Source organism: Pygocentrus nattereri, chromosome 24, assembly GCF_015220715.1.
Source record: "Pygocentrus nattereri isolate fPygNat1 chromosome 24, fPygNat1.pri, whole genome shotgun sequence".
Lineage (NCBI taxonomy): Eukaryota > Metazoa > Chordata > Actinopteri > Characiformes > Serrasalmidae > Pygocentrus > Pygocentrus nattereri.
Window position 1 is genome coordinate 31910417 of NC_051234.1, and position 27064 is coordinate 31937480.

At 43.5% G+C, this 27064-nt stretch overlaps 2 protein-coding genes across 3 annotated transcripts in view; both read right to left on the reverse strand.

Moving 5' to 3' along the window:
* The window catches only part of LOC108434221 (multimerin-2-like), a 38690-nt gene extending 23653 nt beyond the window's left edge, over window positions 1–15037 (reverse strand). Inside the window, exons 1-5 of one of the 2 annotated variants that reach the window (XM_037533886.1) lie at window positions 14686–15037; window positions 14127–14201; window positions 13799–13840; window positions 12771–12902; window positions 8421–9031 (exon numbers count right to left, since the gene is read on the reverse strand). In XM_037533886.1, the coding sequence (XP_037389783.1) occupies window positions 8754–9031; window positions 12771–12902; window positions 13799–13840; window positions 14127–14201; window positions 14686–15028 (870 nt within the window). In that variant the 5' untranslated portion in view covers window positions 15029–15037 and the 3' untranslated portion in view covers window positions 8421–8753. Of the gene's footprint in view, window positions 1–8420; window positions 9032–12770; window positions 12903–13798; window positions 13841–14126; window positions 14202–14685 lie in introns of those variants that run through there. The other variant, XM_037533887.1, reaches the window with a different exon arrangement.
* A 1408-nt stretch (window positions 15038–16445) lies between these two features.
* On the reverse strand, window positions 16446–21030 carry LOC119262362 (cerebellin-2-like). Its single transcript, XM_037533888.1, has 7 exons — window positions 20907–21030; window positions 20681–20747; window positions 20331–20396; window positions 19872–19946; window positions 19588–19662; window positions 17913–18044; window positions 16446–16956 (listed from the first exon to the last, which is right to left on the reverse strand). The coding sequence occupies exons 2-7, from the start codon at window positions 20739–20741 to the stop codon at window positions 16679–16681; spliced, it is 687 nt and encodes a 228-aa protein (XP_037389785.1). The 5' UTR covers window positions 20742–20747; window positions 20907–21030; the 3' UTR covers window positions 16446–16678.
* Window positions 21031–27064: the final 6034 nt, after the last annotated feature.

Consider the following 27064-nt stretch of genomic DNA (forward strand, 5'->3'; position numbering starts at 1 on the left):
TGCGTGGAACAATTGTTAAGAAGCTGACGCACCTGATGTGAAGTATGTAAGGTGAGGGCGTGACCCAAAACGACTCTCTCCGCATCTTGTATCATGAGGGCGCAAGCTGCGACCGCTCTGAGACAAGACGGGAGGCCTCTAGCTGCAACGTCAAGCGTTTTCGAGTAGTATGCGCAAGGACGCACCCCCCCCCCCCCCCATGGGACAGGGCAAGCACAGCAGCCGCGGTGCCCCCAGACTCCGACACCCAGAGATGGAATGACAGGCTGTAATTAGGAAGACCCAAGGCAGGTGCTGAACTAAGGGCAGTAAGCAGTGCCACATAGGCAGTGTTCATGGCATCAGTCCAAGTCAGGGAGGAAGACATGGGCTGTTCATGGGAGAAGGAGGCCCTCAGGGTCCTATCGTGGGTGGAGCAGTCGGGAATCCACTGTCTGTAGCAGTTGAAGAGACCCGGTCGGCAGACAGCAGGCGTTGACCTTGAGAGAGTTCATGGCCGAGATATTGAACACGCGGGAGGCGGAACTGCAACTTTTTCAGTGAAACCTTGAAGCCTAAGGTAGCCAGCCATGTGAGAACCAGTTTGGAGGCATCAACACGGGTGCGGTCGTCTGGGGCCGAAATCAGGAGGTCATCCGCGTACTGCAAGAGCACAGTGCCCCCGGGGAGGGAGAGGTCTGAAAGGAGGTCCCTAAGCGACGCAGCAAAAGCGGCGGGAGAGTCGCAAAAACCCTGTGGCAAACGAGTCCACGTGTATTGGCGCTGACGGTGCGTGAACGCAAAAATGGGCTGGGTCAGGTTCGACCGGAATACTGAAAAAAGCAGAACTGACATCAATCGCGGTGAAAAAGGAATCGATGACAGTACAATAACGATAGGGGCCGTCGGCACGACTGCATCGTTCAAGCGTCGCAAATCCTGTGTGAAACGCCGAGACCCGTCCGGTTTAGGAACCGGATTAACGGGGGTATTGTAGGCGCTTTGACACGGGACTACCACGCCCAGAGACGGCAATGTAGCGAGAATGGAGTCGATACCACGCGGTTTGTGTTCGGGCAGCGGGTACTGTTTCGCATACACCGGTGTAGAATGTTTAAGAGTGGCCTCGTAGGGTTTACAATCTACACGCCCCACGTCGTCCTTATGGGCGGCCCAGACCGTGCGAGGAATGGAGCTGAGAGGTTCCGGGATGGTCGGGCTGTCAGAGGGAGAGAGAGAGAGAAAGAAAAGCAGGTGAAAAAGACTTGTATGATTTGTTAGCAATCTGCAAATCTCTTGAGGGAGAGCCAGTGGAAACGGTCACGCGAGAGCCGCTGAAAGTCAGAGCGACGCCAAGGCGGCTCGTGAGGTCCCAGCCCGTGAGATTAAACGGGCGGTCCGGCATGAAAACAAACGCGTGGAAAAATGAAGGTCGTCGCAGAGAACTGATAGCGGGGGCGTGCAATGGGATACAAAGGGCTGACCTGTTATACCCACAGAGCTAGTGGTTCTGGATGACAAAGGGCCCTCGTACGTAGGTCCGAGCGAAGAAAGAGTGGCACCGGTATCTGTGAGGAAACTGAAGTCCACGCCCGACACGTTAAGCGAAATAACGGGAAGATCGTGGTTCTGGAAAGAGGAAAAAGTAGTGTTAAGATAAGCTTCGCTCGGAACCGGACTCTGTGGGCGGCCCTATACGGGTGGAGGTGGAGGGAAAGGGCCAGGATGTATATATGGACGTGAATGAGAGAGACCCAAACGTTTTGCTCATTAATACGTTCATGAGTAACTGTCACGCTGATTGTCAGCAGATGCTGAAAATGCAGCTAACCGATCGGAGTAACTTGAAGATACAGGATGTAGGGAAGAAGCTTCGTATGATGGAATCGGATGGGTTGTTCCGGTGCATCTGTGAAGGCCCCGTTAACGCTGAAAGGTACATACAGGTTTTGGAGCAACATCTGCTGCCGTCCAAGCGGCGTCTTTTTCAGGGACGTCCTGCTTATTTCATCAAGATGACGCCAAGCCACGTTCTGCACGTGTTCCAAGAGTGCGGGTACTAGACTGGCCCGCCTGCGGTCCAGACCGGTCTCCCTTTGAAAATGTGTGGTGCGTTATGAAGCGCAAAATATGACAGCAGAGAGACCCCGGACTGCTGAACGACTGAAGTTGCACGTCAAGCAGGAATGGGAAAAAATTCCACCTACAAAGCTTCGACGATCAGTGTCCTCGGTTCCCAAACGCTTATTGAGTGTTGTTAAAGGAAAGGTGATGTAACACGGTGGGAAACACGCCCCTGTCCCAACTTCTTTGGAACGTGTTGCAGGCCTCAAATTCAAAATGAGTGAATATTTGCAAAAAACAAAGTTGATCCGTTTGAACGTTAAATACCTCGTCTTTGTAGTGTATTCAATTGAATATAGGTTGAAAAGGATTTGCAAATCATCGCATTCTGGTTTTATTTGTTTTACACAACGTCCCAACTTCACTGGACTTGGGGTTGTAATTACAAAGGTAGAGGCAGCTGGCCGTCAAGTGGGGGAGCCTTTTACAATCGTTAAGACAGAGACAACTAGTTTACTGGAGAGAATATGAGTGATGAATGCCTAAGCTAGGTAAACTTGCTTGGTGGGAAGACAGGTGTTCATTAAACTGCTTTTTCCTCAAGTCTCCGCTCCTGTTTTTCTTCAAAGAACAAACGCTTGCCAGCAGAAGTCAATAAAATCGAGGGAATTTATGAACGGGTGAAAAACCTAGGCAAGGCTATAGCCTTACGTATATTTATGAATTAGGGGCTGAATCAAACATATATTTTCTGAATAAATTTGAATTATTTTGGAAGGAATTTATAATTTGGAGGCATTTTCGCACTAATTTTGATGCCTTGGGTTAAAATTTGATGGAATTCATAATCCTTCGAAAAACCACCTGAAGGTAAGACTATAGCCTTACGTATTTTGGCAAATTATTTTGGATTGTGTTGCTTTGGAGTAAAAATTTATGAACGAGGGAATTTATGAACGTTCAAAAAACTGCATGAAGGTAAGACTAATGTATTTTGGTAAATTTGGCGCAAAAACTTTGAAATTAGAATTTTTTTGCACTAATTATATCACTTGGAGGCATTTCCACATTATATATGGTGGCTCGGAGTGAAAATTAAGGAAATTTATAAATGGTCAAAAAACCACCTGAAGGCAAGACTATAACCTTGCGTATTTTGGTAAATTTGACGCTAACATTAATTAATTATTTGAAACCAGATTGGGCTGTATACTTAGAACAAAATAATCTGCCGGAAATATCGCCATGTGTTCTATGGGAAACGGGAAAGGCAGTAATGCGGGGTACAATAATATCTTACTGCGCACGTAAGAAAAATAAAGAAAAAACACATATTAGAATTGGAACAGAAAATGAAATCTTTAGAAAATGCCTATGCTGCATCAGCACAAGAAAATATAATTAACAGCCTGAGAAAACTTAAATTGGAATTAAATGTAATACTTGATAAGAAGACAATTTATGTTGCAGAGGTTGCGTCTGGAAAACTTTGAACATGGAAATAAATCTGGAAAATTCCTGGCCAATCAGTTCAAACTGAATAAAGAAAAAACAGCTATTCGCTCTATTAAAGACTCGGTCGGTAATATTACTCATGACCCACAACAAATAAATAACTCCTTTAAAGACTTTTATGAAGCCTTATACTCATCACAGATTAATCCATCTGATGCTGAAATTGAAGAATTTCTTAATGATATAAATCTACCTAAATTAAATGAGGATCAGATTACGACTCTTGATTCACCGTTTTCATCATCTGAATTCTATAAGGCAATACAGCACCTTCCAAATAATAAAGCCCCAGGCCCAGACGGGTTCCCAGCAGAGTTCTATAAAGAATTCTGGCCTGTGTTAGAACCTACTTTTTTCAGAATGGTGACTCAAATCAAGAATAACCACACAATCTCTCCAAACATGAACTCTGTCAACATTAGCCTGCTTCTTAAACCAGGCAAAGACCCAACACTTCCATCTAGCTATCGCCCAATCTCTCTTATTAATGTAGACCTTAAAATTATTTGCAAAGTTCTCGCAAGAAGATTAGAAAAAATCACTCCGTCTATTAGACATTCGGACCAAACAGGTTTTATCAAGGGCCGGCACTCGGCCGATAACACGCGCCGACTAATAAATATAATAGATTACTGTTCCGTTAACAAATTAGAAAAAATAGTCGTCTCTTTAGATGCAGAGAAAGCATTCGACAGGGTAAATTGGAAATTTCTGTTAGCGGTTCTACATAAATTTGGATTTGGCCCATCCTTTATAAACTGGATCGAAACATTATACAGCTCTCCAAATGCACGGGTTAGGACAAATGATCTTATCTCACAAAGCTTCAGTCTGCAGAGGGGAACTAGACAAGGTTGCCCACTCTCTCCCTCAATGTTTATCATCTTCATTGAGCCACTAGCAGCAAAAATCCGACAGAATGTAAATATCAAAGGAATCCAAACAGAAAATACAGACCATAAAATAAGCCTTTATGCTGATGATGTATTACTTTTCCTTGGGAACTCACAACCCGCTCTTCTAAAGACAATCGCACTTATAGATAAGTTCTCATCTGTACCCTGGGCGCACCGCCGAGTGGTGGGGGGTTTGGGGCGCGCCGGGGTGTCTGTCTGGCATTCCGGGATTCTGGATGCCTCCGGGTGGAGGGGTGGGGCACTCAAGTGGGGGGGCAACCACATAGGGCCGGTTGGTTCTGGACACAGGACCACTGTGTCTGTGTGTATATGGGTGGGTGTGAAGTTTGTTGCGGGCGAGTGTGTTTGTGTGTGTTTGTATGTGTTTGTATTGTAATTGTGAGTATGTGTATTGTAACCGTGAGTATGTGTATTATAATCGTGAGTATGTGTATGTGTGATAATTGTTGTCTCTTGTGTGCGTGTGGGGGTGTATGTTTTGTGCTGTGTCAGCTGTGTGGGCGGGGTCCTGGGCGCCGGCCTGGAGCGCGGTGGTGTCCTGGGGGCGTGGCCGCTTCGGGCCCTGGGCCGGCCTTCCCTGCGCCGCGGCCGGGTGTAGGACACCGGGGTGCCTGGTGAGCTAGCGCCAGCTGGCTCTCTTCCTCCGAGGGGTAGTCCTCTGCCTCTCGGTTTTTCTTATCCTGACCCTTCCCCTCCTCCCACCCAGTCAAACATTACACTACACATGGGGGTTCTGGGGGAGGGGGGCTCATGCTGCAGTGAGTAGGGCCACCTACCTGGCTCTGCTCGCTGTGCTGCGTGATGTCCCACTCCTCCTCTGTCTCCCCCCCTTGTTTTCTTTCTTTTTTTTTTTTTTTCCCTCCCAATGACACATTTCATGACACATTACAGTACACACAGGGCTTTGGGGGGGCAGGTGTGTCACTCAGTGGATGGTGGGTGGCGCTGCTGAGGTGACCTCACCTATCTGCTCACTGCTACCTGCCCCTCAATTTTATTTACACATTAGACATTGAGGGCCTTGGGGGGGGCAGTGTGGCTGTGTGCTGTTATTCAGTACTACATTGCCTCTGTACCTCCAATTTTAATTGCACTGTAGCTCACACACATTCTTTTCATTTCACACACCCACATCACTCCAAACATATTGGGGTGGTGGGCGGGTCCTCTCACACCCCGGTTTTGGGCACCCTGCCTGGTGGGGGGACTGGCCGGTCGTTCGGGGCCAGGGGGCCGACACTGTGAGTCCATGTATGTTACGTGTGTGTGCATGAGTGGGTGACTGGCGTGTGAGATTGGGATGTGTGGGCGTGGGTGTGGGTGGGTGCATGTGAGCACGTGTGTGTGGACAGCTGGGCCTGGGTCTATGACTCGCTGAGCCTGGACATCTGTGGTATATGGTGGTGAGCAAGAGTTACCCCTCCCCACCGCTCCCCGCTGCTCTCCGACTCCGCCCCCCCCCCCCGTGCCTGTGGGTCCCTGGGTGCGTGGCTGGACATCTTGGCGTGGTCCCTGCCCTGCTCCCTTGGCGGTTGTGTCCTGGGGGTGGTTTGGGCCTCTTTGGCGTGGGGGGGGTCCTGCCGGGGGTCGGGCCGGTCTCGGGCGCTGCATGCTCGGCTCATGCCGGGGATGTCGGCCTGCCGGGGGGTGGGATGCTCATTGCCTCTGGCTCTCTGGTCTCTTGCCCTTTGTCTGTGGGCGCTCCGTCTGGGGCCTCCGTTCTTCGTCCTCTGGGGTGTGGCCGTCGGAGCGTGTGGCCTAAGGTCTCCTGAGTTCCTAATGGGCTGTGGATGGTCCGGGTCCCCCGGGTCCTTCCCTATCTGTCTCTGGACCACGGGGGCATGGTTGTGGCTTCTTGCCCTCATTATTGAGTACATTCCATGACACGACACGTGGACGCGTATACACACATATACACATTGCTGCAAACACTAGAATTGTGTGTGGTGTGTGGGTGTATATGCATATGTGCATATGTATAGATATGTGAATATGTGTATGTATGTATGTATATCTATATATATTTTTTTCTCTTTTTTTGTTTATATAGTTGTCTGTTTATTTACTTATTGAAAGGGTTAACTCTGCTCTAACTCTGCTCTAAGCAGACTTTGCAGCAAGCATAGCTACTGTCCTTGGCAGTTTGCACAAACAACTTGCTCCTCTTATCGGGACAACATTCTGTCCAGAACCATTTGTTCTCTTTTGTAGGTAAGATTATCGTACACAGAGCAGAAGCCCCCCTCCCTTGGGCAGTTCCGGTGGTCCGTGAGTGTCAGCCTAGCATTTCATGACTGTTAGACAACTTATTTGGGTCCACCCTGTTTGCTTGTACGCAACAGGGCAGGACGTGTTTGTGCAGAAGACTTAATAAACTCTTTGATTGATTAAGAGAGTGGTTCTGTCTTCCTGCACCGAGCGCGCTCGCTGCGACTGAGACTTTCCACAGGACAGGTGATCCGCTCTCCTTTCACTTATTTTATTTTTTTCTCTTTTTTTTTTTTTGTTTCTTTTATTTTTATTTATTTATTTTTAAATGATTATTATTATTATTATTATTATGATTATTATGATTTTTTTTCCTCCCTTCTTCTCTTTCTTTCCTGTCCTCTTTTTCTCTCCTTTATTGCCTGTCAGGCCTGGCCAAACAAATAAAATACAAACATTGACAAGAATAGGCTTTAGTAACCTATAGAGCTGTTCTTGTGAAAACAAACATCAGTGCATTCGGATTACCGTTCCGATTGCAAAAATTGCCAGACATGACAGGTTAAAAAAAAATGTGTCATTTGGAGGAATTTTCACACTAATTTTGATGGCTTGGAGTGGAAATGAGCTTTCTCCACAGGGTCGCCGGGCTCTCCCTTAGAGATAGGGTGAGAAGATCGGTGATTCGGGAGAGGCTCGGAGCAGAGCTGCTGCTCCTCCACGTTGAGAGAAGCTAGTTGAGGTGGGTCGGGTATCTGGCAAGGATGGCCTCTGGACATGTCCGACGGGGAGGGGACCTCGGGGAAGACCCAGGACATGTTGGAGGGATTATATCTCTTGACTGTCTTGGGAACGCCTTGGTATTCCTCCAGAAGAGCTGGAGGAGGTGGCGGGGGAGAGGGACGCCTGGACCTCTTTGCTTAGACTGCTGCCCCCGCGACCTGGCATATTTTCCTCTTGGGCTTCTGGATATGGACAGATATGGACACTTCATGTGTTCCTGGGGTTGCAGGAGGTTGTGAGTTTGAGCCCCAGTGATGCCATAGCCACTCATAAGTTTGTACCTAAGAAGAAAAGACATCTAGTAGGATTGTGTGTTGGAAAGAGTTCTGGTTGGTGGGGAAGTTGAGCATAAACGAGTTCATTTTATTCACAGAACTGAGATGCAGAACCAAAAAAATGAAGAGAGATTTGACTCAGCTAAGATGTTTGAATTGTGTAAAATCTTGTGTCCTCAAGTTGAGTGAACTCAAGAAAAGCCATGTAAGGATTTTTATCCTTTTTATCAGTGTGGTTTTGCTGGGTCACAGTGTTAGAAGTGCGTTTATGAGTGATAGTCACACCATTAACGCAGCGGCGCACAGCTCCAGTCCTGGAGGCCACAGTCTTGAACATTTTATTCTTTTACCTGTTTATAGACAGACGACTCAACTTGCTTCATTAAACAAGGTGTGATACTGAAAACTACTGTGGCCGGTAGGAAGTTGTTCTGTGTTAATAGTGAACTGATATCATTATAAATCTGTGGTGTCTTTTTTTATGAACATGTGTGACGCAGGTGCTTATTAGTGGAACCGAAGAGCCGCATCAACACGAGCCGACTTTGATCACATGATAGTCTGGAAGTGGAAAATCTCTCTGATAACAGAAGTGCAGGAACTTCTATCAGCTCCTTTTGAACTTGTGCATTCTTGGTCAGCATAATCCACCACAACATCACGTTTTACAGCTTACTAACTGAATTTTATTAAGTCAGTTCACGTTTCATAGTAATAAGAAGTACTCAGAGATCAAAAACTGCTAAATAAAACTTTTTAAAAGAAATGATGCGCCTTGGCAAAAGTGAAAATTATTATATAAACAATGTAACGTTTAATTGAACATATCCCGCTTGTGTGAATTCCAGTTTTGCCTTTGGCCATAACAAGAAGCGCATGGTGCACTGGCTAAAAATATTTTGTAAAAATTACATTCTGTTGTTAGTCACTAAAAATCAGCGTATAAAGCGGCTGGAAAAGAGAAAGTAAATTTTCTACACTCTTGTTGCATCAACATTTAATAATGAGCTGCTCAAACAGAAAACAGCATTTGACCACTGAAGATGCTATAATGAACCCCATCATCATATATCCATGCATTAGCTCCAAGTTTAATACAGACGACGTCTCCTACTTCCAGTAACAGAGACACTCCGTTAGAAGAATTCACGTTGTGCCGGTCTTGAAAAGAATGTACTGCAGCTACGTGATGTCCATTCTTATGTAAGAGCACATGTACAGCTCTTCCACCCCCTCCATGTGTGGAGAAGCTGAACTGGTAGACTCCTCTCACAGGTGCAGTGAAAATTCCTGTTGAAAGATAAAATATTAGCAAAAATAGTGTAACATGTATGTTGGGAATGGAGGAAGAATCACCCCCTAACTCTGTTCATTTTACTTCGAAGTTTACATGTTTACATTAGTTTGTCATGTGATTGACGACGACACACAAAAGCAAATATCTAACGTCAGCGGCCATCTGATCTTAAAGTATATATAAATGATAAATTATACATGAATCATATACATATCAGTGATATTTGGCAAATGGAATAAAATAGGTTTTCATAAAAAATATATATATATATATCTGCAGTTTCCTGGTTATATCGTTTTTTCTAGTAATTCTGTTTCTCATATTAGTACTGGATTTTTGTCAACACCTTCAGACGCAATGCAAATTAATTTAATTAGTTTTGCTTTATATATACACTGCTCAAAAAAATAAAGGGAACACTTAAACAACACAAAATAACTCCAAGTAAATCAAACGTCTGTGAAATCAAACTGTCCACTTAGGAAGCAACACTGACAATCAATTTCACAGCTGTTGTGCAAATTGAACAGACAACAGGTGGAGATTATTGTCAATTAGCGAGACGCACTCAATAAAGGAGTGGTACTGCAGGTGGGACCACAGACCACTTCTCAGTACCTTTCTGCTTTCTGGCTGATGTTTTGGTCACTTTTGAATGTTGGTGGTCTTTCACACTCGTGGTAGCAGGAGACGGACTCTACAACCCACACAAGTGGCTTAGGTAGTGCAGCTCATCCAGGATGGCACATCAATGCGAGCTGTGGCAAGAAGGTTTGCTGTGTCTGACAGCGTAGCGTCCAGAGGCCGGAGGCGCTACCAGGAGACAGGCCAGTACACCAGGAGACGTGGAGGAGGCTGTAGGTTGCAACAACTCAGCAGCAGGACAGCTACCTCCGCCTTTGTGCAAGGAGGAACAGGAGGAGCACTGCCAGAGCCCTGCAGAATGACCTCCAGCAGGCCACAGATGTGGACAGCCCAACACCGTGCAGGACGCTTGGCATTTGCCAGAGAACACCAGGATTGGCAAATTCGCCACTGGCACCCTGTGATCTTCACAGATGAAAGCAGGTTCACACTGAGCACATGTGACAGACGTGACAGAGTCTGGAGACGCCGTGGAGAACGATCTGCTGCCCGCAACATCCTTCAGCATGACCGGCTTGGCAGTGGGTCAGTAATGGTGTGGGGTGGCATTTCTTTGGAGGGCCGCACAGCCCTCCATGTGCTCGCCAGAGGTAGCCTGACTGCCTTTAGGTACCGAGATGAGATCCTCAGACCCCTTGTGAGACCATATGATGGTGCGGTTGGCCCTGGGTTCCTCCTAATGCAGGACAGTGCTAGACCTCATGTGGCTGGAGTGTGTCAGCAGTTCCTGCAAGATGAAGGCATTGAAGCTCTGGACCGGCCCGCCCGTTCCCCAGACCTGAATCCGATTGAGCACATCTGGGACATCATGTCTCGCTCCATCCACCAACAGCACGTTGCACCACAGACTGTCCAGGAGTTGGTGGATGCTTTAGTCCAGGTCTGGGAGGAGATCCCTCAGGAGACCATCCGCCACCTCATCAGGAGCTGCCCAGGCGTTGTAGGGAGGTCATACAGGCACGTGGAGGCTACACACAATACTGAGCCTCATTTTGACTTGTTTTAAGGACATCACATCAAAGTTGGATCAGCCTGTCGTGTGTTTTTCCACTTTAATTTTGTCTGTGACTCCAAATCCAGGCCTCCATTGGTTAATAAGTTTGATTTCCATTGATGATTTTTGTGATTTTGTTGTCAGCACATTCAACTTTGTACAGAACAAAGTGTTCAATGAGAATATTTCATTCATTCAGATCTAGGATGTGTTATCTGAGTGTTCCCTTTATTTTTTTTGAGCAGTGTGTGGATATATATATATATATATATATATATATATATATATATATATATATATATATATATATATATATATATATATATATATATATATATATATATATATATATATATATATATATATATATTATATCTTTTAATCGGACGACACTATAGAAATGAAACTCTGATATAACTTAAAGTGATCAGTGTGCAGCTTGTATTGCAGTGCAGATTCACTGTCCTCTGAAAAGAACTCAACTCAGCTGGCAACACAAGTGAGTCCACCTCACAGTGAACGTGTCCAGATTGTGCTCAGTGTGTCGATATTTAGTGTGACCACCATTATTATCTAGCACTGCCTGAACCTTCTTGGGCATGGAATTCACCAGAGCTGCACAGGTTGCTGCTGGAATCCTCTTCCACTCCTCCATGATGACATCACGGAGCTGGTGGATGTTAGACACCTTTCGCTCCTCCTCCCTCCACTTGAGGATGCCCCACAGGTGCTCAGTTGGGTTTAGGTCTGGAGACGTACTTGGCCAGTCCATCACCTTTACCTTCAAGCAAGGCAGCTGTCAACTTGGACGTGTGTTTCGGATCGTTATCAAGTCGGAAAACTGCCATGCGGTGCAGTTTCTGAAGGGAGGGGATCATGCTCCTCTTCAGAATGTCACAGTACATGTCAGAGTCCATGTTTCCCTCAATGAACCGCAGCTCACCAGTGCCGGCAGCACTCATGCGGCTCCAGACCATGATGCTACCACCGCCATGCTTGACTGTAGGCAAGAGACAGTTGTCCTGGTACTCCTCACCAGGGCGCCACCACACATGCTGGACACCATCTGAGCCAAGCAAGTCTATCTTGGTCTGTTCAGACCACAGGACATGGTTCCAGTAATCCATGTTCTTGGACTGCTTTACTTCAGCAAACTGTTTCTGGGCTTTCTTGTGCGTCAGCTTCAGAAGAGGCTTCCTTCTGGGATGATGACCATGCACACTCAGTTGATGCCTTGTGCGGCGTATGATCTGAGCATTGACAGGCTGACCTCCCACTTCTTCAACATTCAATGCTGGCAGCACTCATGCATCTATTTTTTGAAGCCAACCTCTGGACGTGACGCTGAGCACGTGGACTCAACTTGGCGAGGCCTGTTCCGAGTGAAACCTGTCCTGGAAAACCGCTGTATGACTTTGGCCACCGTGCTGTAGCTCAGTTTCAGGGTGTTAGCAGTCTTCTTATAGCCTAGGTGTCTTTGTGGAGAGCAATAATTCTATTTCTCACATCCTCAGAGATTCTTAGCCATGAGATGCCGTGTTGAATATCCAGTGGCCAGTGTGAGCGAATTGTACCCAAAACACCAAATTTAACAGCCCTGCTCCCCATTCACACCTGGAACCTTGTAACTATAATGAGTCACACGACACCAGAGAGGGACGACGACACAATTGGGCACAATGTGGACACGTTTACTGTGAGGTGGACTCACTTGTGTTGCCAGCTATTTAGACATTAGTGGCTGTGTGTTGTTCTTTTCAGAGGACAGTAAATCTGCACTGCTATACAAGCTGCACTACTTTAAATTATGTCCAAGTTTCATTTCTATAGTGTCGTCCCATGAAAAGATATTATAAAATATTTGCAGAAATGTGAGGAGTGCACTCACTTTTGTGAGATACTTTGTAAAAAAATAAACATGGACAAATCAACATGAATGTAATCGCTACATTAATTTTAGCAAATTCTAGCACTTTAACCCTCTTTAATTGTTATGTATTGTTTATTTGTAAATATGTATTACTCTATTATATAATGCAATAAATAATTGTAAATTGCTATACTGTACATAGAATGGTTTAGAAACATTTTACCTGTAGCTGGGTTGTAAGCATTGCCGATGTTGGTGAAGACGTGTCTGTAGACCAGAGGAAATAAAGTGCTGTATGGTCCAATATGACCAGCTTCACCTGCTGAGAGCGACGCTGAAAACGCCACTTTTCTCTCTTTAATAAACAGAATATTTGACACTTTTAGTCAAACAGTGTAAATACTTTGTGATTTTTCTTTCAACCAAAAAAATAAATGAATATCAGGTTCATCTCAGGTTTGTCAGATTAACCTGAGCGTGGTTCTGTTTCAGTGCGTCTGTAAAGCTTTTCACTGCCCATCTTGTTCTGAACTGTATTTGTCTGCTGCTAATTTCAGTTGGTTTCGTCGTTCCACCGTCACGGCTGCCGACTGAATAAAGAGGTTCAGAATTTGATCTCACTTTTCTACACAAGCTTGCAAAAATCTGATTTAATGCGTTTCTGCTGTCCAGATTGATCAAAAATCAATATGAATACCTGGAAATGGCAAACATTGGATTTGGGCTGGCAGTTTGAACAAGGCCCATCATGCTACACCTCCGCTCCCTTACCCAACATTAAGAACTTAAGTAGCAGTTGGCAGGTAGAGCCATGAGTGGTTATTACCAATTGAAATGAATTAAAATGGGGCACACTGATCGTGATGGAGTCCAACAGAGGCACGATCGCTATAACGTGTAGAAAATGTCAGTCAGGTTCATCTGCACAGTATAAAGCTCTATAGTGCAGTGGCTCCAGGACTACATGATAATGAATTCAGCAGCCTGTCAGGATCTCGATCCAACAGGTCAGTGAAACGGCTTGGACTAAAAATCAACTAGCCAACTCAACACTGAATACTGGGGTCAGCATGAGCCAGAATAACTGGAATAACTGACCCCATGGTGAGTCTGTGCGCCGATGAACTGATGATGCTGAGGACAGTGCAGTATCAGAAAGACGTCCCTAGATACTTTTGCCGTATCTGTATGCACAAAAAGCCTTTCTCTACAAATTTTTCAAATATTATATTAAAAAAAAAAAAGCATTACCTTGATTCTCCTTTTTCAGCTTCTCCACTTGGCTGTCAAAGTCTTTCCATAACAAAAGCACACAGTACATCAGTTAGTCATTCATATCATGATGAAAGCAGATTTATTTCCATTAAACATCCCAAATCAACACTAAACGAATAAACACATTAACGGACATCGCTGGTCAATACTGAACATTTCTGAGAATCATCAGGCGGTTCTTTGTGTGAAAAGCCTAATGACTGTCCACTTTAATAAATCTCAACTGGAAATTCATGACAGGAAAACATGAAACATAAGTCAATATTCATATCTATTTATAATCAAATCAGTCGTAGACGTTTACCGTTATTTTTGGTTTTCAGTTCCTCCAGTTCAGTCCCAAATCTGGCCTCCATGGCACTCTGATTCACTGCTTGAGCTACAGATGAACACAGAGGAATAAAGTGTGAATGCAGTACAAACAAATAGAACTCATGTAAACATCATAGTTTGGTCCCATGTCTTAGACCAGCTGTGGGGAACTGAGGGCCAGAGTCCAGCACAGTTTGCTGATGTTTCTGCTGTGACCCAATCAGGTTTGTTTAAGCAATCAAATCATCAAACTGTGCTGGAATCGGTGATTGTGTGTGTCCCTGCGATGGACTGGCAACCTGTCCAGGGTGTATCCTGCCTTCCGCCCGATGACCCTGAGGGTGAAGAGGAAGTGTGTGTGTGTGAGTGTGTGTGTGCTGGAATCGGCCCTTTAAGACCAGAGCTCTCCACCCCTGTCTTAGACTAAGGATGTAGTCAGGCTGTCTGCATGTCAGCATAGTAACGTATTTCAAACTAATCTCTCATATCATGTTAACCTTCTCACCAATTAAGTTATAATTTGACAAAGACAGATTTGTTTCATGACTCACATTGAATTAACTGACTGTCCTCCTCCACCTTCCTCCTCAGCTCCTCCACTTGACTCTCACTGGCTCTCAGTCTGCTCTCCATGCTGCTCACTGCAGTCGTCGTGTGTCTCTGCTCCACCTTCAGCTCTGCCAGCACAGCGCTCATCTCTCTCAGTACAGAGTGGATGTCCGGCTGGCAGCTTTGTTGGGTGGAGGTGGTGGCTGGAGTTTCAATTCTGGGATCCTCAGCCTGAATCTGGTTCTCTCTGCCTTCATATTGACTCAGAGTGATGTCGTTCACACTGACCGACTGTCCCTCCAACAAACTGCAGCACAGCAGCACCAGCAGAGAAACAGCTCTCATCCTTAACAGGCTTCTTTGACATCTAATGTTTAAGGGGTAGTGACTCAGATGCATATATAGTGCACACTTGTTAGTCATTAACTGTGTTATAAACTTTAATTCTCTCTTTAACAGGAAGCTCTTCAATAGCTGATATGTTTTATCTCATCTCGGCCTTGAACACATCATATAACAAAGTAAACGTGATGTTTTCATGGCAGCAGCATGTGTTCTTGTGGACGTGCAGTTAAAACGTGAAGGCTGATCACTTTCACCAGCATCTGTGTTACAGGAAGCTTTTACACAAGTTCAGAATTTCATCAGATCTTCCACTTGAATCTCTCTGGTACTCAGTTGATCTTCAACAAAACCCGGAATAACTGCTTGAGCTAAAAGTGCTCATAAAATAAAACATCACTGAAGGTCACTGCATCTCACTTTCAGCAATAAGAAATAAGATTCTACACAGTTCTCTGAAGCTCCACTGTTAACGCTGGATTGGATCTTAGGAGTAATGGCTGTGTGAGGCTGGCTTACATGCAACATTAGTTGCATGAAACCTACATGGTACTTAGTAGCTCTTGAGCTGCATTACATAAAGTGTCATTCAACTCACTTAAAATCCGGTCAAAATAGTTGCCAGTGTCAAATCAAATCTATTTGTTTTAATAGGAGGAAGTTCTGTGACATCCAGCCTTTCACGTCTTTTACACAGTCCTCTATTTTCTTTAACCTGTATTGGTCATCAGGTTTGGCTGATATGTACAGTTGAGTATCGTCTGCATAACAATGAAAGTTTACGCCATGGTTACTTATAACTGCCTAACGGTAACATGTATAGTGTAAATAATAATGGTGTCACAAGCAGCTGGTCAAAATGTCATTCATGCCTCAAGTGATCACATTGAACATCAACAATACGATCTGATTTCACCTGATCAATGAACATGAAAGTAAAACAGGAGATTTTGTATTGAGGGGTTGAATTATGTATGAGTTGCATTATATAAAGTGTCCTGCAATTCACTTGAAACTCGGCCACAGCGGTTGCCAGTGTCTCAAATAGCCAATCGTACAGTCAGTAATGCATCATGTGATCACATTGAACGTCGTACTGCCAAATGATTGAGTTCACCTGATCAAACACTATAAATCAGCTCTGTAATGTCTATTTTATGAACATGTGTGACGCAGGTGTTTATTAGTGGAACCGAAGAGCCGCATCAACGCGAGCCGACTTTGATCACATCATAGTCTGAAAGTGGAAAACCTCTCTGATAACAGAAGTGCAGGAACTTCAATCACAGACTCCATTTTATGAAGTCAGTTCAAGTTTCTTGGCGATATGAATTACTCAGAAGTCAAAAACCATTAATGACAACTGAGAAATATGCGCTTGGTTAGGAGTGAAAGTGGTACCACAGGCAGGGTTTATTATAGGTGAATTCCTTTGACAGTGACAGGACAAGAAGAACACGTTAAACTGGCTTAACAGACTGTAAAAAAAATCTGTTATCAGGGAGTAAAAATCATGATATAGAACAGCTGGAAATGAGAAATAAATAAGAAAAATACACGATAAACAATAATGAGTACACTGTTTCATCTACGTACAATTCATGGAAACACAATTTCTCTTCGCTTCTCTTTTCCAGAGAAAAGATGAGCTTCTCAAACAGAAAACAGCATGTGACCACTAAAGGTGCTGTGATGTAACCAATCATCGAATACCCATGAATGATGGTGTAGTTTAATAGAGACGACGTCTCCGACTTCCAGTAAGAGTGAAACTCCGTTAGAGGAGCTCACGCTGCCCTGGGATTGATCAGCGAATGTTCCAGCTATGTGGTGTCCATTCTTATGTAATTCCACTGCTACAGCTCTTCCACTCTGTCCGTGGATGTGGAATCTGAACTGGTAGACTCCTCTCACAGGTGCAGTGAAAATTCCTGTTAAAGGGTCAAATATGGGTGAAAATATGACATATGGTTTGCCCTGCATCACACGGGCAGCGAGGTTTCACCTCTTGCTGCCCAAACAGCTGATTGCACACCCCCTTTGGGGGTTTCTTAGCTCAAATTGACCTTTGCTTGCCATCGTTTCATTAAAGCCACAACCAAATCAAAAGCCTGCCCACTAAAAAATTCCTGTAGAGAAATCACTTGTGTGCTTGTTTATATTTAATCCCCGTGTCTGTGCAGTCAGTATGTGAGGAAAAGGTTTGTTCTTTGCGATAACTGTCTATTATCTAGGAACGGACGAAGGAGTGTACCGTTTCACGGTGGCGGAGACAGAATGCGCATTGAATTGAAATGTGTGTAAGAATTTCCACTTCATAAATTCAAAGTGTTAACCTGAATGTCCAGCCCCACTAAATTGATTCCATTCACCATATATTTGTTCTTGACAGATGAATGATTAATAAATGCTCTTTCACTCACTGAAGTTGCATGAAAAGCACAGTACTTTTGTCTATTAACAAATACAGCACGCACAGGTTTATTAGTCCAGATGTTTTGTTAAAAATGAAACATGGACAAATGAAATAAACATGAATGTCATGATTCTTTAAACTTTGACAATCCTTATTTGTCACTGATCCTATAAAACGATGTATTGTATTATTAAAACTGTGCAAACAAATAATTATGAATGATCATTGTCAGAAGAAAACCTTGTATGTCCAGAATGGTGACTTTACTTTTAATGTAGGTCAATGGAACCAGAGTTTTTTTCTTAGTTATTTTGGGCTGTTTCTTTAAGTCCATTCATCGTTATCAATTAACACACAATGTAAAGGGCAACAGGCATTATGGCAACAACTGAAAAAATGACAAAAATAGAGATACAAGGTTTTCCTCTGACAGCAGTGGTATAATAGAATATAATTGTTTACAAATAATACCTGTAGCTGGTTTATAAGCATTGCCGATGTTGGTGAAGATGTGTTTGTAGACCAGAGGAAATAAAGTGCTGTATGGTCCAGTATGACCAGATCCACCTGCTGAGAGTGACGCTGAAAACGCCACTTTTCTCTCTTCAGCAAACAAAAGATTTTACATTGTTAGTCACATAATATGAAAACTGACATCAGGTCATGTTAAACATTGTTTTAATATTAACTTGATGTTGCAAATCTATTACATGTCAAAGCCACAATATCAGACAATATCAGGTTCAGCTCAGGTTTTTCAAACAGATCAACCTGAATGTGGTTCTGTTCCAGCCCGTCTGTAAAGCTTTTCTCAGCCCATCTTGTTCTGAACTGTATTCTGTTTGTTTGTTGCTTATTCCAGTTTGCAGAAGAGGCATCACCTCTCTCAAGCAAAGATTCACCAAGTCAACCCACGCTCCATCACCCTGATCCATCCCTGCCCTTCACTGCTGGATGCCTCTAATGTGAGAATGGGGGCTCTTCAGTCCTGGCATCAAGGAGTTCTCCCTAAGTTCTGAACTTGCCTTCTTCTCTGAGAACCTTTCCACAATTGAGAAACATTACAGTATCGAAGAGTGACCTCCTAGTCATCAAACTGGGCCTTGAGGAGAGAAGGCACACAGACCATCAGAACCTGGTGTACATCAGGAGACCCAGGTGTGCTCTGTTGCCCTATAGAGATACTATCGGTGAGATGCATCATTCACAGTACACAACCCAGAACCTACAGGTGCTTGGCCTCAGCCCATCGTTGAGCCCACCTGCTTGGTCACTCCTATTATCTGGGAAATTGACCAAGAGATTTCAGGAGCAGCAGCCCTGGACCCAGTGACAAAGACATCGTACAGCTACTGTCTAATCAGTATTGGGGCTTATCTCTCTGTTTTATTCGGAATACTCTACTAATATTGGTGGCTGGTCTTTCAGCACTGCTTGGTTTAACACCGGTGGCTCATTCTGAGCACTATAAAGCATGAGGTTTTTTGTGTTTGTCCCCCTTGTTTGTGCTATTTGAGGTTTATTTCACACTGGTTTATGTTTACAGATTAGCTATGACCAATGACAATTTTATCGTGGGCTTTGAGGAGGAACGCAGGGCCTTTTTGTTGAAGCAATGTTGTGCTTGTCAACATCAGGCCTCATTCACTAACCGTTCTTAACGGTTTCTTCTTAAAACCCACTTATGCACTTTTCATGAAGATTCTGACACTAACCAACGTTTTCTTATCTGGGGGTTGTTCTTCGGCAAGAACAGAATCTACACACTCAAGAGCACAAAGGTGAGAACAGTACTGCTTTTTAAGAACACGTCAAGAATCAGGCGTAGGCTTTTTCTCAGGACCTCTCTCAAGAACACATTTAAGGACAAACGTATGAAGACACTGGTGAATGAGACTCAATGTCTGACAGAGAGGAACCGAGTCTGGACGGACATTTAAGCCAATAAACACACTTTAAAGTCCAATCACGGTTGACCTCAAACAGGAATTCTCACAGCACAGTGTTATATTGTACATTAAATATGTATAATATATTAAATTGTTTGTTGAACAATAGTGAGCAAGTTCAATCTTTAGTATAGTGATATCCACATTGCCACATTTGTATGCATCTCACATTTCTGAGAAACGTTTTAGCAAATTACCTTGATTCTCTTTGTCCAGGTTCTTCACTTGGCCTTCTGTGATCTTGAAAGAGCTTTTCAGGTCTTTCAGTTCCTCTGAATGACAGAGAATATGGTTTATCTTATAATGTCCATGTCTCAACTGAATTGACATTGGTTTTTGGTAAAACCTCATTCAGAATGACACAGTTTAGGAACTGTGGGATGAGATGTTTGGACTATTTTGTCTTCATGCACAAAGCCAGATACTTACACCTGTTTTAATTGGAAATTCAATGAAAAAAAGACTCATTTTATATGGTTACCATTATTTTTCGTCTTCATTTCCTCCAGTTCAGACCCAAATCTTGCTTCCATGACACTCTGATTCACTGCTTGAGCTACAGATGAAAGGATTAAAGTGTAATCAATGAAACAAAAACAAAGGGGTCATTTTTATTTCAAAGTAAACGGTCAAAGAAGCGCTTATATCAGCACGAGCCAGTATAATATTGGGGTGGTTGAGTCCCACCCATGTGCTGGTGCTGTTCTCTGAGCTGAAGGGGGCCCCACCCAATATTAACAAGAAGTTCAACGTTTCATCCACTGAAGGTAAAGTTTGATTATACACATTAATTGTGGTTATTTGTGGAGAAATTATAATTCAGTTTAAATGTATTAGTGGTGGTGCTAAAACGTTCCTTATCTGTAGAGCTACAAAACACTAAATACACAGTCTCTTCTCAAGTCTCTCAGATATTCTGTTAAAAATGGGAAATTCTTACCTTGATAATCCATTTTCAGGTTCTCCACCTGGCTGTCGAATGAGGTTTTCAAGTCTTTCAGTTCCTCTGAGCAACAAAGAACATGTTTGTTATAGTCATATAATGTCTCTCGGCTGGATGCACATAATGAATGTGGAGAATTATGGCAGAGAATATGAACATATTATATTGGTTTTCTGCATAAAGCTGAATTGTATGTTTACATTCATTCATCTGTCAGACAAAAAATCAACAAAAATATTTAAAATTGGACATAAGAGAAAATTCCTGTTGGTTACAGGGCTCAATTTCTCACATATCACAAGCTCATTTCATCTGTAATTAAGACAGGATCGTGTTCAATAACTTACCTTCATTCTTCCTCTTGAGTTCCTCTATTTGACTCTCACTGGCTCTCAGTCTGCTCTCCATGCATATCTATAAAAATTATATATTCATATATGATAATATATTTAGGGCTATTGTGTGGATGTAAACACAGCAACTAATGTCTCAGGTAATACATATTCACTTTGTCTCTGTTTAAGGTCGAATTTGACTAAGACAGAACCGTCTTACCTTGACTTCATGACTTACCTTGAACCTTCTTCCTCAGCTCCTCCACTTGACTCTCACTGGCTCTCAGTCTGCTCTCCATGCTGCTCACTGCAGTCGTCGTGTGTCTCTGCTCCACCTTCAGCTCTGCCAGCACAGCGCTCATCTCTCTCAGTACAGAGTGGATGTCCGGCTGGCAGCTTTGTTGGGTGGAGGTGGTGGCTGGAGTTTCAATTCTGGGATCCTCAGCCTGAATCTGGTTCTCTCTGCCTTCATATTGACTCAGAGTGATGTCGTTCACACTGACCGACTGTCCCTCCAACAAACTGCAGCACAGCAGCACCAGCAGAGAAACAGCTCTCATCCTTAACAGGCTTCTTTGACATCTAATGTTTAAGGGGTAGTGACTCAGATGCATATATAGTGCACACTTGTTAGTCATTAACTGTGTTATAAACTTTAATTCTCTCTTTAACAGGAAGCTCTTCAATAGCTGATATGTTTTATCTCATCTCGGCCTTGAACACATCATATAACAAAGTAAACGTGATGTTTTCATGGCAGCAGCATGTGTTCTTGTGGACGTGCAGTTAAAACGTGAAGGCTGATCACTTTCACCAGCCTCTGTTTTAAAGGAAGCTTTTACACAAGTTCAGAATGTCATCAGATCTTCCACTTGAATCTCTCTGGTACTCAGTTGATCTTCAACAAAACCCGGAATAACTGCTTGAGCTAAAAGTGCTGAGGGTCACTGTACCTCACTTTCAGCAATAAGAAATAAGAATGCTGGATTGGATCTTAGGAGTAATGGCTGTGTGAGGCTGGCTTACATGCAACATTAGTTGCATGAAACCTACATGGTTCTTAGTAGCACTTGAGCTGCATTACATAAAGTGTCATTCAACTCAAATTCAAATCCAGTCAAAACAGTTGCCAGTGTCAAATCAAATCAAATCAAATTTATTTGTAGCACTTTTTACAACGGATGTTGTCACAAAGCAGCTTCACAGAATTTCGGAAAAGACAAAGTTTTAACAGGACTGTAAGAATGTACAGAAACCCCCCCGGTGGGCAAGCCAGGGGCAACAGTGGCAAGGAAAAACTCCCTCAGAACTGAGGAAGGAACCTTGGGAGGAACCAGGCTCACCAGGGGGGACCCGTCCTCCTCTGGTCAAACTACCTACAGAGTTATTATACTACTAATATTAATAGCAGTAGTATTAGTATTAGGAATAGCTGGGAGTCTATGAGAACATCAGCGTAGGGTGGGCAGCTAGTCCAAGGCAGGTGGTGGCAGCTGGTCTGAAGTGCGTAGCAGGAGGGCTCGACAGTCAATTATCCTTCAGTGTCCAGCCGGACATGTGGGTGATTGTATACTCAGAAAGAAAGCAGGGAGATGGAATCAGTTTTATTCTATCCGTTTGTACATAAACAGGGAATGTAAACATTTACAGAGTGTGGCTAACGACTCCAGCAGATCTGACTATGACAGCTTAACTAAACACAACGCAACACAAGTGAGTCCACCTCACAGTGAACGTGTCCAGATTGTGCTCAAAGTGTCAATATTTAGTGTGACCACCATGATTATCTAGCACTGCCTGAACCTTCTTGGGCATGGAATTCACCAGAGCTGCACAGGTTGCTGCTGGAATCCTCTTCCTCTCCTCCATGATGACATCACGGAGCTGGTGGATGTTAGACACCTTGTGCTCCTCCTCCCTCCACTTGAGGACGCCCCACAGGTGCTCAGTTGGGTTTAGGTCTGGAGACGTACTTGGCCAGTCCATCACCTTTACCTTCAAGCAAGGCAGCTGTCAACTTGGACGTGTGTTTCGGATCGTTATCAAGTCGGAAAACTGCCATGCGGTGCAGTTTCTGAAGGGAGGGGATCATGCTCCTCTTCAGAATGTCACAGTACATGTCGGAGTTCATGTTTCCCTCAGTGAACCGCAGCTCACCAGTGCCAGCAGCACTCATGCAGCTCCAGACCACGAAGCTTACACCACCATGCTTGACTGTAGGCAAGAGACAGTTGTCTTGGTGCTCCTCACCAGGGCGCCACCACACATGCTGGACACCATCTGAGCCAAACAAGTTTATCTTGGTCTCTTCAGACCACAGGACATGGTTCCAGTAATCCATGTTCTTGGGCTGCTTGTCTTCAGCAAACTGTTTCCGGGCTTTCTTGTGCGTCAGCTTCAGAAGAGGCTTCCTTCTGGGATGATGGCCATACAGACTCAGTTGATGCATTGTGTGGCGTATGATCTGAGCACTGACAGGCTGACCTCCCATTTCTTCAACCTCTGCAGCAATGCTGGCAGCACTCATGCATCTATTTTTTGAAGCCAACCTCTGGACGTGACGCTGAACACGTGGACTCAACTTCTTTGGTCGACCCTGGCGAGGCCTGTTCCAAGTGGAACCTGTCCTGGAAAACCACTGTAAGACCTTGGCCACTGCGCTATAGCTCAGTTTCAGGGTGTTAGCAGTCTTCTTATAGCTCAGGCGTCTTTATGGAGAGTTCTTTGCCATGGGGTGCCATGTTGAATATCCAGTTGCCAGTGAGAGAGAATTGTACCCAAAACACCAAATTTAACCCATTCACACCATGAAAAGATATAAAATATTTGCAGAGATGTGAAGGGTGTATTCACTTTTGTGAGAAACTGTGCATGTAATCTAATATTAATTTATATTTGACGTTCTCTTCTTCCTGGTTATACATAAAGCTAAGAAAACATTTCAGACCCCCAGAGTAGTTATGTGGTCTCACCCCTCCTCTTCAGTCTCTACATCAGTTACTGCCTCTAAGGAACCAGCTGAGAAGATCCTGATGTTTGCAGATGAGACCACCATCGTGGGCTTTATGGTCCATCCTCACATCATCCATAGCCATCTGGTTTGGTTCTTCCTCCTCACAAGCGCAAGCAAAACTCCAGCACATAACCAGGTTAGCAGAGAGGATCATCAGATGTATCTGCCAAAACTTCAGGACATTAAAGATTATGTGACCCTTATTAGTCCCACAACGGGGAAATTTCACCTCCGCATTTAACCCATCTGGGCAGTGAAACATCACACACACACTAGGGGGCAGCACACTTGCCCGGAGCGGTGGGCAGCCCAATCCGCAGTGCCCGGGAGGCAGCTGGGGGTTAGGTGTCTTGCTCAAGGACACCTCAGTCATGTGCTGTCGGCTCTGGGGATCGAACCGGCGACCTTCTGGTCACAAGGCTGGATCCCTAACCTCCAGCCCACGACTGCCCAACAAAGGACATCTATGACAGCAGGGTGATGAAGTGTGCCAGCTCACCCCGTCCATCCTGGACATCACCTCTTCCAGACACAACCCTCTGATAGAAGACCCAGGACCATCAAAACCAGCACAATCAGACATGCTAATAGTTTTTCCCCAGAGCTGAAGCTCATTAACCACAGTGGACACTCACACTTTAACCTTAACCTACTTTTGACCTTATTATCACAACAGCACAGATGCTAAAGTTTTGCAAATACTTATATCATTGTGCTACATTCTGCATTTCAATGTTGTCAGAAGAAAACCTCGTATCTCCAACATGGTAACGTTACAGGAGAAGGAAAAAACATTTTAATACCATTTTAAAAACTTTTAATGTAAGTCAATGGAACCAGACGTCTGTCGTTTTGGGTCATTTTCTTTGGTCCATCCATCCATTTTCTAAGCCGCTTCTCCGTCAGGGTCGGACTGACTGCATGTCTTTGGACTGTGGGAGGAAACCGGAGAACCCGGAAGAAACCAACGCAGACACAGGGAGAACATGCAAACTCCACACAGAGAGGACCCTTTGGTCCATTCACCATGAAATTTATACACAGATTAAAGGGCGACAGGCAATTTAAAATTATGTCAAAAACTGAAAAATGACAAAAATGGAGATACAAAATTTGCAGCGATATAATAGATTTTATAGTCTATGTCTACTCAAACCTGCATACGTGCAGTCAGTTTTTGACATAATTTAAAAAAGCACGTTGGCCTTTATATTGTGTGTAAATTTCATGAAGGATGGACCAAAATCAACGGCCAAAAAAAATCTTGTTCCATTGATTTACTTAAAAAGTGATGCATGTTTTTTCTTTCTCCTGTAAAGTTACCGCTTTGGAGATACGAGGTTTTCTTCCGACAGCAGCGAGATATATATATCAATAAAATCTATACTTAATAATAAAACACCTGATGTGTTTATTGCTAAAATACATATCACATACTAAAACTACCATACATGCACACGTATCAATTTAATAGACATGTTGACTTTTAATAGTTTTACACTTTGTGTTATTTATATTAAATAGATATTATTTATATTTATTATTTAAATACATTTATTTAAATTTATTATTTATATTAAAAAGAGCATAAGGACAGCATTATGTACTTTGTTACCTAATATAGATCATATTTGTACTTATTTGATTGACAGGAGGACTGACTGTTCAAATCGTAGTGTAATGACCACTGATGGTCAGCAGAGGTCAGCCTAGTCTTTTTAAAAGCCTCCAGTGGAATTTCATTCTGACAGTCTAACATAAACTGCAGAAAATCACTACTGCTGTGACCCCAGTACTGCCGCTGTCCAGCTCTGACCATTTTGTGATCAGATGGTGGAGAACTTGCCCAGTGAAACGGCTTCTCTGAGCTACTACAGCCTTTACAGATAAGAACTTTATAAATGTTTACGTTCTTATCTGTAAAGGCTGTAGTAGCTCAGAGTTTTTTCAGTTTGTTTTATTTAGCAAAAATCATGTCATTTCAATGAAGCTTCAAACTCAACATAGTAAATATATGAAGGCACGCTGTTACATGCATTTCACTCCTCCAAGATAACGGGAGACTTTACTGTGCTGTTCAGATGACTGTATATCTTGTAGCTGGAGGCCTGAAGCTGTTCCATTCTATAGTTATTGAACTTAGTAAGCTGCCTGAATGTAATACACCTAATAACAAATCATGTTAACTTAAAATTTGAATTCATTCAAGTTATTTTAAACAAGAATGTGCTGTGTATGGTTTTATTTAGCATGTTTTACACCATGTTTTTCAGTTTTTGACATAATTTGAAAATACCTCTTACTCTTCACCTTAAGAGACAGATAAAGACAGAGACAGACAGATAAAGACAGAGAGACAGACAGCCAGACAGACAGCCAGACAGACAGACAGCCAGACAGACAGCCAGACAGCCAGACAGACAGACAGCCAGACAGACAGATAGATACATAGATAGATAGATAGATAGACAAGTAAAGACAGACAGACAGACAGACAGACAAAGACAGAGAGAGACAGACAGACAGAGATAGACAGACAGACAGAGAGATAAAGACAGAGACAAAGACAGAGACAGACAGACAGAAAAAGAAAGAGACAGACAGATAAAGACAGACAGACAGACAGAGAGATAAAGATAGACAGACAGACAGACAGACAGATAGACAGATAGACAGATAGATAGACAGACAGACAGACAGACAAAGATAGACAGACAGACAGACAGACAGACAGACAGACAGAGACAGACAGACAAGTAAAGACAGACAGACAGACAGACAAGTAAAGACAGACAGATAAAGACAGAGAGAGACAGACAGACAGGACAGACAGACAGACAGACAGACAGACAGAAATACAATGTAATTGCATGAACACTATGCAGTTGGCAGTGCAGTAGCGCTGGTCTTTGCGTGGTGAAACAGTCCTTCAGACTGGAGAATGTGTTGTTTATGGCTGAAAATGGTGTTGAACCTTTTTGAAAAAGGCTCTAAAAACAGCACCAAAACATTTTTTTCCATTGTTTTGATGGCATGTTTTATATCACTGCTGTCGGAAGAAAACCTCGTATCTCCAAAATGGTGACTTTTCAGGAGAAGGAAAAAACCTACTTTACTTTCAATGTAAGTCAATGGAACCAGACTTTTCATCAAGTAATTTATGGCCATTTATTTTGGTCCATCCTTCATGAAATTTACACAAAATATAAAGGCCAACATACATTTTCAAATTACGTCAAACACTGAAAATCGACAAAAATGGAGATTTGAGGTTTTGTTCCGACAACAGCGATAGAACCCTTTTTGGTGCTATATAGAACCATATACAACACATTCTCCATCAATATGAAGAACCGATTCACCATGCAGTGAACCATGTAAGA